The sequence below is a fragment of the Chlorocebus sabaeus genome, chromosome 22 (assembly GCF_047675955.1).
Source record: "Chlorocebus sabaeus isolate Y175 chromosome 22, mChlSab1.0.hap1, whole genome shotgun sequence".
NCBI classification, from domain to species: Eukaryota; Metazoa; Chordata; class Mammalia; order Primates; family Cercopithecidae; genus Chlorocebus; species Chlorocebus sabaeus.
The window spans coordinates 21,404,287-21,416,338 of record NC_132925.1 but is presented as its reverse complement, the minus strand read 5'-3'; the positions used below and the strand labels follow the sequence as shown (position 1 = coordinate 21,416,338).

General features: G+C 38.3%; 1 protein-coding gene and 1 non-coding gene across 8 annotated transcripts in view; one reads left to right on the top strand and one right to left on the bottom strand.

Annotated features, from left to right (window-relative positions):
• The window catches only part of SENP7 (SUMO specific peptidase 7), a 192,239-nt gene that overhangs the window by 7,172 nt on the left and 173,015 nt on the right, over positions 1-12,052 (top strand). For 6 of the 7 annotated variants that reach the window (XM_007985977.3, XM_007985976.3, XM_007985975.3 and 3 more), the window contains exons 2-3: positions 4,474-4,523; positions 11,621-11,719. In XM_007985977.3, the coding sequence (XP_007984168.3) occupies positions 4,474-4,523; positions 11,621-11,719 (149 nt within the window). The remainder of the gene's footprint in view (positions 1-4,473; positions 4,524-11,620; positions 11,720-12,052) is intronic. The other variant, XM_007985973.3, reaches the window with a different exon arrangement.
• Positions 3,354-3,456, bottom strand: LOC119626092 (small nucleolar RNA U13). Its single transcript, XR_005242281.1, has one exon. It is a non-coding gene; the product is annotated as a small nucleolar RNA U13 (small nucleolar RNA).

Below are 12,052 nucleotides of genomic sequence, written 5' to 3'. Positions count from 1 at the left end.
GTAAGCCAAGATACAAATTTGGGTTGTCTAGCTTTAAAATATATACTCTTAAGCATGATAACTATACCATACAGTCTCAAGTAGAGGCACATCATATGCTTATTTAAACACTCCAGAGCTAACCTGGTATAAGATGGACCAAGTCAGTTATAAAAAAACTGTAAATTTTTTTATTAGACAAAGTTGGCCAAGAAAAAAAAAACATAAACATTTGGGAATTCATAATAGCATTAATGAAAGGAAATAGCGGAACAAAACAGGATGGAAGCACTTTTAACCCAATGAGATATTTTGGGGATATAAATTTGTAAATTCAAATTTAAGGGACTGATATTCCTTTAAAAATGATATATTCTTTTATTTTGTATAAATTTAAGGGGTACAAGTACAGCTTTGTTATGTGGGTATATTGTGTGGTGGTGAAATCTGGGCTTTTAGTGCAATCATCAGCTGAATAGTGTACCCATTAAGTAATTTCTCATCCCTCACTGCACTACTCCCAGCCTTCCAAGTCTCCAATGACTGTTATTCCACACTCTGTGTCCACGGGTACACACATTATTTAGCCCCTACGTATTATAGTGAGAATATGTGGTATTTGACTTTCTGAGTTCTTCTTTTTTTTCTTTTTTCTTTTTCTTTTTGAAATGGTTTCGCTCTGTTGTCCAGACTGGAGTGTAGTGGTGCAAATATGGCCCATTGCAGCCTCAGCCTCCTGGGCTCAAGCGATTCTCCCACCTCAGCCTCCCAAGCAGCTGAGACCACAGGTGGTGTCACTGTACCCAGCTAATTCAAATAAATATTTGTAGAGACAGGGTCTCACCATGTGGTGCAGGCTGATCTCAAACTCCTGGGCTCGAGCAGTCACCCTGCCTTGGCCTCCCAAAGTGTTGGGAATATAGATGTGAGCTTCTAATCTGAGTTGTTTCACTGAAGATGAAGGTTTCCAGTTTTGTGTTACTGTAAAAGATATAAGTTCATTCCTTTTTCATTCCTGAATAGTATTCCATTGTGTATGTATAGATATGTGTTTTGTTAAATTTAAAATTGACTACAAAATGAATTTTTACAGGATAAAGACTTTCTTATCACTTATTTAAAAAATTCTTTATTTTTGGTAGTCAACTTGAGTACTAGTTTATTGAAATTTGAAGTTGTCAAACGCTTATATAGAGGTGAAAATATATATCTATATTTTTGAGATGGAGTTTTGCTCTTGTTGCCTAGGATGGAGTGCAGTGGCGTAATCTTGGCTCACTGCAACCTCTGCCTCCTGGGTTTGAGCGATTTTCCTGCCTCAGCTTCCTGAGTAGCTGGGATTATAGGTGCCTGCCACTACACCCAACTAGTTTTTTTTTTTGTATTTTTAGTAGAGACGGGTTTCCCCATGTTGACCAGGCTGGTCTCGAACTCCTGACCTTAAGTGACCCAACCACCTCGGCCTCCCATTAGTGCTGGGATTACAGGCATAAGCCACTGCACCTGGCCCGAAAATAATTTTTTAGATCAGGAAAACATTACATGGTTCATATAGTGAAACTAATGCTGTGTATTATGAACTTAGAATAAATCATTTCAACAATATAGATTTTTGGGTAGTCTATATTTCATTAGTTATTATTTCTGATTTTAAGTACCATATAGTACACATATCTTTAGTATATAGTTCAGTGGCTTTTTATTTTTTGGTTTTTGTTTTTAATTTGAGACGATGTCTTGCTCTGTTGCCCAGGCTGGAGTGCAGTGGTGCCATCATAGCTCACTGCAGCCTCAACTTCCTGGTTCAAGTGATCTTCCCACCTCAGCCTACTGAGTAGCTGGGAGTACAGGTGCACACCACCACACTTTTTTATACAGATGGGGTTTCACCATTTTGTCCAGGTTGGTCTCAAACTCCTGAGCTCAAGCGATGTACCCACCTTAGCCTCCCAAAGTGCTGGGATTATAGGCATGTGCGACCATGCCTGGCCCCCGTCACTGTTTTAACTAGTGTTACCATAGGTTTATTTTAACTCTCCTTGAATTTCAGAGAAATAGAATCTCATACTCTTCTGCATCTGGTTTCCTTTAAGCTTGCCTGAGTAATATATCCATATTGTGCATAGCAGTAATTCATTGTCTTTTAGTGCTGTATAGTTTTCCATTACATGAATATGTTTATCCATACTTGGATATTTGGATTGTTTCCAGTTTTTGGATATTAAGAACAAAAATACCTGAATATTCTTATTTCTGTTGGTTATTTATCTAAAAGTGTAATTGTTGGATATTGCATAGGCAGGTGTCTAACTTCAGTAGATGCTGGTGAAGCATTACTCTTAGCAAGAGCATATGAGTTCCACTCTCTCACCAATACTTGGTGGTGTCAATCTTTTTACTTTTACCCATTCTAAAGGCTGTTTAAGGGTTTTCATTGCCATTTTAATTTTGCGTTTCCCTAATGATTATGAAATTGAGCACCCGTTTATATGTTTATTGGCCATTTGGATATTCTTTTTTCTGAAGTACCTATTCAGACTTTTGTCCGTTTTGAAGATAGGATTATCTTGCTTTTGCTTTAGGAGTTCTTTATATATTCTGGTTATGAATTCTTTGACAAATGCATGTATTATAAGTATTTTTCTTTTAATCTTGACATGCCTTTTCACTTTTGATGATTTTTGATGAACAGAAGTTCTTTTTTTTTTTTTTTTTTTTTTTATCTGAGACAGGGTCTTACTCTGTCACCCAGGCTGGAGTGCAGTGTTGCAGTCATGGCTCACTGCAGCTGTAACTTTCCAGGCTTTAGTGATCTTTCCATCTCAACCTCCTGAGTAGCTGGGACTACCGGCATGTGTTATCATGTCCAGCTAATTTTTTAACATTTTTGTAGCGATGGGATCCCACTGTGTTGCCCAGACTGGTCTCGAACTCCTGGGCTCAAGTGATCCCCATGCCCTGGCCCCAAAGTGTTGGGATTACAGGCATGAGCCTCTGTGCCTGACCTTTTCTTTTTTTCCTTTTTTCTTTCTCAAAGCGAATCCAGGCCAGGCGCCTTGGCTCACTGTAATCCCAGCACTTTGGGAGGCCGAGGTGGGCGGATCTCCTGAGGTTGGGAGAGCAGCCTGACCAACATGGAGAAACCCTGCCTCTACTAAAAATACAAAATTAGCCTGGCGTAGTGGCACATGCCTGTAATCCCAGCTACTTGGGAGGCTGAGGCAGAAGAATCTCTTGAACCCGGGAGGCAAAGGTTATGGTGTGCCAAGATTTGCTCCATTGCTCTCTGGGCAATAAGAGCAAAACTCAGTCTCAAAAACAAAACAAAACAAAAAAACCCCGCTAATCCAGTGTGGTTCTTTATTTTTCTTTCATGTCAGATAGGTGATGTGCTGACATGGTAGTAAGGTTCAAGGTGCCACATCTCACAGAGGCGTGTGAACACCCAGGCATCATGCTCATGAGCTACAGTAGGATCAGAAGTTCTTAATTTTAATGAAGTACAGTTTGTTAACGTTTTCATTTGTGGTTAGTACTACTTGTGCCCTCTCTGAAAAATCTTTGCCTACCCAAAGGTGATGAAGATATTCTCCTATTTAAATCTAGATGCCTTGTTTTTATCTTTGACATTGAAATCTATGATTCATTTCAAATTAATTTTGTGTATGGTGTGAGGTAGTCAAGGGTGTTATTCCCCCATTTGGTTATCAAATTGCCTCAGCATCATTTATTTTGAAAATCATCCCTTTCCTATGGAATTGCAGTCATGCATTTGTCACAAGCAGGTGACAATATATATATATCTCTGCCATTTATTTTTTTAGTAAAATCTGTGATATATTCCAGTAGACTATAAGTTCCAGGAAAGTTTGGAACTTTTGCCTAATTTGCCCACTACACTGTACTCATTGCCTAGCACAGTGTCAGGGCACATAATAGACATTGAATTAATATTTGCTGATTGGAAGTTAGGACTCAGAAAAATCCACAGCAAGTCTGAAAAAATGTTGGTGAGTAAAAGACAGTTAAACTGTTCCCAGTTGCACAGCATGCTTAGATATGTAGTAGAACTGAAAGTGTTTTTATAGAATATTCTCAGCTTCTAACTTCTAGAATTTCACCTGCTTCTACCTCCCCCCATTATAAGAATTTGTCTGATCAAATGGTTCTACTACTAGGTGTGAGGTCTTTGGCCAGGGAATTTGTTTAGTTCTTAGAGCCAAGTTTTCCTCTTTCTTTTCAATTTTTTTTTTTGTGTGTGTATATATATATATTTTACTGGAGACATTGTGTGAGAATCTGCTATTCTTCTGACATGTAGTTATTTTTTGACTTTTATGTTTAGCCCTTCAGTTTCTGTAAAATATATCAGTGTAAATTTAAATCTAAGTTAATTTAAAACAAGGAATGAATGTGAAATAATCTCCTTTATCAAACTGTTTATCTCATTTAGATGTTAAACGATAATTTTTACCACGTCTTTGGTTTTTGTAGAAATCACCACAGAAGGAAAAAGGAAAAAGTCATCTTCTGATTTATCGGAGGTATGCATTTGTTTTGCTTTTAATCTATTATCTTTGGAGTTACTGATACTGAAAGTATTTTGCTGTTTGTCTTTTTAATAACATTTTAAAGAAAATAGTATAAAACTTTAATCAGTGTTTTGGGAGAATGGTGTATTCTAATTAACTGAAGATCAACCAGGAAACCCTTCTACCAACTTTGTTTAAATTGTTGACTGGTATGCTTTCCAGACCGGATGACCAATATACTTTCCAGAGCTCATTTTAGATTTTATTTAAAACATAGCACAACATTTCTTTGATGACTTAATCTATTAGAGTACCTAATGTTCATTCATTAGTGATGCTATAGATGCAGAATAGTCGTACTCAAGGTATGTGCTGAACATTACTATTGGGAATATGTCCTTTTAAGCCTCTTTTTTTCATTTATTTCTTCCACATATGCCAAGAGTAGCAAAACAAGCAAAATGAAGTTTCTGCCTACATAGGAAGTGTTCAAAAAAATTAATTCCTTTTAAGAAAGATAATCTTTTTCTTTTCTTTCTTTTTTAAGAGACAGGGTTTTGCTCTGTTGCCCAGGCTCAAGTATAGCTCACTGCAGCCTTGAACTCCTGGGCTTTAGTGATCCTCCTGCCTCAGCCTCCCAAGTAGCTGGGAATACAGGGAGGTGCCACCATGACCAGCTAATTTTAATTTTTTTATGTAGGGACAGGGATCTTGCTATGTTGCCCAGGCTGGTCTCACATTCCTGGCCTCAAGCAATCCTCCTGCCTTGGCCGCCGAAAGTGTTGGGATTATAGCATAAGCCACCATACCTGGCATATAGAGATAATTTTTTTTCTAGAATTTTGTTCTTTAAATGCAGTAATATCCTGATTTACATTATAAGAATTTATTAAACCCTTTCCTATGAAGCAGTCTAAGTTATGCACAGAGAACTTTAATATGATACGTCTTCATGTTACATAGTTGTAGCATTTAACAAAGAAGAATTCATAAAGGAAGACAATGAGAGGAAATCAAGAGTACCTTAGAAGACCGTATAGAAAATATGGCTTTAGATATTCTTTCTTTTTTGGCTTAAGATTTGCCTGGTGTGGTTTCTCCATTTAAAACTCTGGATTTAGTTTAAGTGGGGTAAATAGAAGGTTAAAAAAAATCTTACGCCGAGGCAGTAGAATCACTTGAGGTCAGGAGTTCAAGACCAGCCTGGCCAACATGGTGAAACCCCATCTCGACAAAAACACAAAAATTGGCCGGGCTTGGTGGCTCACGCCTGTACTCCCAGCACTTTGGGAGGCCGAGGTGGGCGGATCACGAGGTCAGGAGATCGAGACCATCCTGGCTAACATGGTGAAACCCTGTCTCTACTAAAAATACAAAAAATTAGTGGGGCGTGGTGGAGGATGCCTGTAGTGCCAGCTACTCGGGAGGCTGAGGCAGGAGAATGGTGTGAACCTGGGAGACGGAGCTTGCAGTGAGCTGAGATTGTGCCACTGCGCTTCAGCCTGGGCAACAGAACGAGACTGTCTCAAAAAAAAAAAAAAAAAAAATAGCTGGGCATGATGGCGGGTGCTTGTAGTCCCAGCTACTTGGGAGGCTGAGGCAGAAGAATCGCTTGAACCCGGGAGGCAGAGGTTGCAGTGAGCCGAGATTGCACCATTGCACTCCAACCTGGGTGACGGAGCGAGACTCTGTCTCAAAAAAAAAAAAAAAAACTTACATTGCCAGGATGAATACTATCATACCACTTTGAAATACCTCTGTATTAACTACTACTATTTTTGTTTTTAATATATCCAGTGAAGTGAAATATCCTGCTTTAGACTGTTGCATTATTCATGCAATTAATCTGAAATCCTGCCATTAGAAATTAATACCGAATTAATCCATTTCTCTTTCTGATTTTTAGATGTACTACAGTGTTTCTTAAACTTTTGTTTACAAGGAAGTTGAGACTTACAGAAAAGTTACAGAAATTTTGCAGAGTTCCTGTACAATTCACTCAGGTTCTCTCAATGTTATTATCTTATGTAACTATAGTATGATTATAAAAAACAAGAAATTTATATTCATACAGTACCTTAAACTGGTGGTCCCCAACCTGTTTGGCACCAGGGACCAGTATCGTGGAAGACAGTTTCCCATGGACAGGGGTTGGGAGGATGGTTTCGGGATGAAACTTGTTTTACCTCAAATCTTCAGGCATTGGGTTCTCGTAAGAGCGTGCAGCCTAGGTCCCTTGCACGCGCAGTTTACAATAGTATTTGTGCTCCTATGAGAATCTAATGCCACTGCTGATCTGACAGGAGTTGGAGCTCAGGCCCTAAGGCTCCCATGCTGCTCACCTCCTGCTGTGTTGTCCTTGGCCTGGGGGTTGGGGACCTCTGCTTTAAACTGTAGACAACATTTGGATTCCTTCGGTTTCACTAATGTCCTTTTTCTGTTGCCAGATCCAATCCAGGATCCCACATTGCATTTAGTTGTTAGGTCTCCTTAGTTTTCTTAAGTCTGTGACAATTCTTCAGTCTTTTTTCTTTCATGACCATGACACTTTTGAAGAAAACTGGACAGTATTTTGTAGAATATCTCTCACTTTGGGTTTGTTTCAGGTTTCTCAAGATTAGATTACGATTATGACTTTTTGGGAGGAATACCACAGAAGTGATGGTGCCCTTCTTAGTGCATTATATCAGGGGTTACGTGATAGTGATATATCTTAGTACTGGTAATGTCAGCCTTGATTGTTTGGTTAAGATGGTGTCTGCCTGTTTGCTCCATTGTAAAGTTACTTTTCTCCTCTTTATAATTAATAAATAGGGGAGATGCTTTGAATCTGTGCAAATATATTATTTTATCTCAAACTTTTGTTTACTATTGTAGCATCTATCAGTGTATCTTGCCTGCAAATTTGTATTTGTGATATTTTGGTGGTTTTGTGTTTTGCTCATTCACTATAGATTTATGAATGTAAATTCTTCTATAAGGGACCAGTGTGGTGGCTCACAACTGTAATCCCAGCACTTTGGGAGGCTGAGGTGGGAGGATCACTTGAGGTCAGGAATTTGAGGCCAGCCTGGGCAACAGAGTGAGACCCCATATCGAAAAATAAAAACTAGTTGGCATGTTGGCATATGCCTGGAATCCCAGCTACTTGGGAGGCTGACATAGGAAGATTGCTTGAGCCAGGGAAGTTGAGGCTTTGGTCAGCCATGATTGCACCACTGCATTCCAGCCTGGATAACAGAATGAGACACTGTCTCTAAAAAATAAAAATTCTTCTGTAAGGGAGAGCTGATTATCTTCCCCAACTTACTTATTTATTTATTTAGAGGTCCTCCTGCTTCGGCTTCCCAAAGTGTGAGGATTCTAGGCATGAGCCACTGTGCCTGGCTTCACTTATTTATTTATATCAATATAGACTCATAGAATATTTAGTTTATTCTGTGAGTTATAATCTACTACTGTCATTACAGGTTTGTTGGTCAAAGTATTCCAGCCTTGGGAGATCTTTCATGTTGGCTGTACCCTTTTGATGTGCTCCTATCATTTTTTTTTTTTTTTTGAACGCTTACTTTCTGACACTGTATATTTTTTGGCACTGCAAGATGCTTATCTTGTGTTTTCCCTGCCCCAGGCTTGAAATCAACCACTTTCCCAGGGAGTCCTGGTTCTTTCATTTGAAGGATGATATTTAGAAACCCAGGTCTGTGTGCTAGGTATACTTGCAACTGGGATGTCATTGTTTTTAGGCTTTCTCAACAGACAAGACTACAAAAATATATGTTCACACATACAACATACGTATCTCTCTTTTCCCACAGAAACACATGTATCTATATTTCTCTATCTGCCTATCTGTATAAAAAAATGAATACTGATACTTGTGATTCCAGTCCCACACCACAAGGCTTATTCTAGCTTTTCCTCTTTCCCTATTTTTTTTCTGTCTCTCATTATCTACAATATATTTACTTATTTCTTAATCCCATAATTTATACATAAAGTTGTGGTAGTGCATTTAAAAAATGTAGACTTTCTTAGAAAATTAGCGTATTACATTATTGTTAGTAGTTTATATTACTGCCTTTTCCTCCAGGCTGCTAGTGGAAATAAATTACCAAAAGGATAAGAGCTTTGATGGATACAGGGAGAAGATACTAACACATGTTGAATTTAAAGTGTTTGGCCTGGGCCTGGCAGGTTGGCTCATGGCTATAATCCCAGTACTTTGGGAGGCCAAGGTGGGCAGATCACTTGAGGTCAGGACTTCAAGACCAGCCTGGCCAAGATGGCGGAAGCCCATCTCTACTGAAAATACAAAAATTAACTGGGTATGGTGGTGCATTTTTGTAATCCCAGCTACTCCGGACGCTGAGGTAGGAGGATCGTTTGAACCCGGGAGGTGGAGGTTGCAGTTAGCTGAGGTCGCGTCACTGCACTGCACTTCAGCCTTTTTGAGATTCTGTCTCAAAAAAAAAAACCAAAAAAAAAAAACAGTGTTTGAAGTGTTTGGCTGGGTGTGGGAGCTCATGCCTCTAAACCCAGCACTTAGGGAGGCCAAGGTGGGAGGATTGCTTGAGCTCCAGAGCCCAGGAATTCGGGACTAGCCTGGGCAACAAAGTAAGACCCTGTGTCTACAAAACAAAAAAAAATTAATCAGATATGATGTTGCATGCCTGTGGTCCCAGCTACACAGGAGGCTGAGGCAGGAAGATTGCCTGGGCCCAAGAGGTAGAAGCAGGAAGTAAGTTAGGTCTGAGTCACTACATGCCAGCCTAGGTGACAGAGTGAGACCCTGTCTCAAATAAATAAACACGTGTTTAAGAAATATTTCTAAAATGACACTAGATTGTTGTAGAGATATTCTAAAGTTCAGTTAAACAAAAAGAAGACCACCCAGACACAACCAGAATTAATACTGTGAAGTGTATCCTTCTAGTTTGTCTCTTTATAAGAAACAAATATTAAAAAATAGAAAACCACAAAATACTGTCTTGTAATCTGTTTTTTCCTACTTATCTGTATATAATGAACATTATTTTCTGAAATCTAATTGATTAAAGCATTAGTCAGTAGATATTTATTGGGTACTCAACATGTATTGGATACTCCATTAGACATAAGTAACCAGGGAAACAGTGGTGAACATTTTTTTCTTTGACTTTTATTTAAGTTCAGGGGTACTACGTGCAGGATGTATAGGATCGTTGCATAGGTCGCCATGGTGTGCGCCATCGTGGTTTTCTGCAAGAACAACCTATCACCTAGATATTAGGGCCAGCATCCATTACCTATTCTTCCCGATGCTCCCTCTACCTGTCTGACAGGCCCCAATGTGTGTTGTTCCCCCGTTGTGTCCATCTGTTCTCATCATTCAGCTCCCACTTAAAAGTGAGAACCTGAATTGTTTGGTTTTCTGTTTCTGCATTAGTTTGCTGAAGATAATGGCTTCCAACACCATCCATGTCCTTGCAAAAGACATGATCGTGTTCCTTTTTATGGCTGCATAGTATTCCATGGTATCTATGTACCACATTTTCTTTATTCAGTCTATCATTGATGGGGATTTGGGTTGATTCCATGTCTTTGCTATTGTGAATAGTGTTGCAGCAAACATGTGCATGCATATATCTTTGTAACAGAGTGGTTTATATTCCTTTGGGTATATACCCAGTAATGGTGTTGCTAGGTCAAATGGTATTTTTGCCTCTAGGTCTTTGAGGAATCACCACACTGTCTTCCACAATGGTTGAACTAATTTACAATCACAGCAGTGGTGTAAAAGTGTTCCTTTTTCTCTACAACCTTGCCAGCATCTGTTTTTTGACTTTTTAGTAGTAGCCATTCTGAGTGGTGTGAGATAGTGTCTCGTTTTGATTTGCATTTCTCTAGTGATCAGTGATGTTGCTGACCACGTGTGTCTTCCTTTAAGAATCGTTTGTTCATATCCTTTGCCCACTTTTTAATGGGGATTTTTTTTTTCTTATAAATTTATGTTCCTTTTAGACCCTGGATATTAGAATTTTGTCAGATGGGTAGACTGCAAAATTTTTCTCCAAATCTGTAGGTTGTCTGTTCACTCTGATGATAGTTTCTTTTGCTGTACAGAAGTTCCTTAGTTTAATTAGATCCCATTTATCAATTTTTGCTTTTATCGCAATTGCTTTTGGCATTTTCGTTATAAAATATTTGCCTGTGCCTATGTCCTGAATGGTATTGCCTTGATTTTCTTGTAGGGTTTTTATAGTTTTGGGTTTTACATTTAAGTCTTTAATCCATCCTGAATTAATTTTTGTATATGGTATAAGGGTATAAGGAAGGGATCCAGTTTCAATTTTTTGCATATAGCTAGCCAGTTCTCCCAGCACCATTTATTAAATAGAGAATTATTTCCCCATTGCTTGTTTTTGTTAGGTTTGTCGAAGATCAGATTGTTGTAGGTGTGTGGTCTTATTTCAGAGTTCTTTATAATGTTCCATTGATCTGTTCCATTGATTCTGTTTCAGGAATGTGTGGTGTGGCAGTGATGGTTGCGTAGATAAAATAGCAATTTTGACAAGAATCTGGAGTACTTCCCTAGGGAGAGAAGGAAGAGCTTTCTAGATTGAGGGAACAGTATATGCAAAGGTTTAGAGATATGAAATAATGTGATGTGTTTGAAGAAGGTTGATTCATTCAGCGTGATTGGGTTGTAGTTTTGATGTGTGTGTGATGTGAAAGAGCCCAGACTGTAAAGAGTTTTACAGTTGTAAAGAGTTTTATCTGTAAGTAATGGCTACCGTTGTTGAATTTTAAGTATTGCAGCCATAATTAGGTTTTATATATTAGAGAACTCTGGGGCTGACATTTGAAAGGTTAAAAGGGGAGAAGACAGCAGGCAAGAGAATAGTTAGGAAGCTCTTGTGATTCTTCATTTATCTACTTTCAAAGTCAAGGAGAGGGTTTTTGTAAATAAAAATTATATTTAATTGCATATGAATTAAGCACTGAATTTAAAACTCCTTAAAACTGTTAGCAAATTATTAATGCAGGGTAATATAATGGTTCTGTTAGCTGAATTAGTTCTTGTATATAGTTCAATTAAACTAATTATTTTCTCATCCTATTTTCAGATAAGAAAGATGTTAAATGCAGAACCAGAGGATGTCCATGTTCAATCACCACTGTCCAAATTCAGAAGCTCAGAATGCTGGAATCTCCCTTTGCAGGGGGTAAATAAAATTAAAATTAATTTCTTTTAAGTATATAGTTTTATTTGGTATGTTTAAAATATTGTAACAATAAACTAGTTCAACCATTATGGAAAACAGTATGGCGATTCCTCAAGGATCTAGAACTAGAAATACCATATGACCCAGTCATCCCATTACTGGGTATATACCCAAAGGATTATAAATCATGCTGCTATAAAGACACATGCACACGTATGTTTATTGCAGCACTATTCACAATAGCAAAGACTTGGAATCAACCCAAATGTCCATCAGTGACAGACTGGATTAAGAAAATGTGGCACATATACACCATGGAATACTATACAGCCA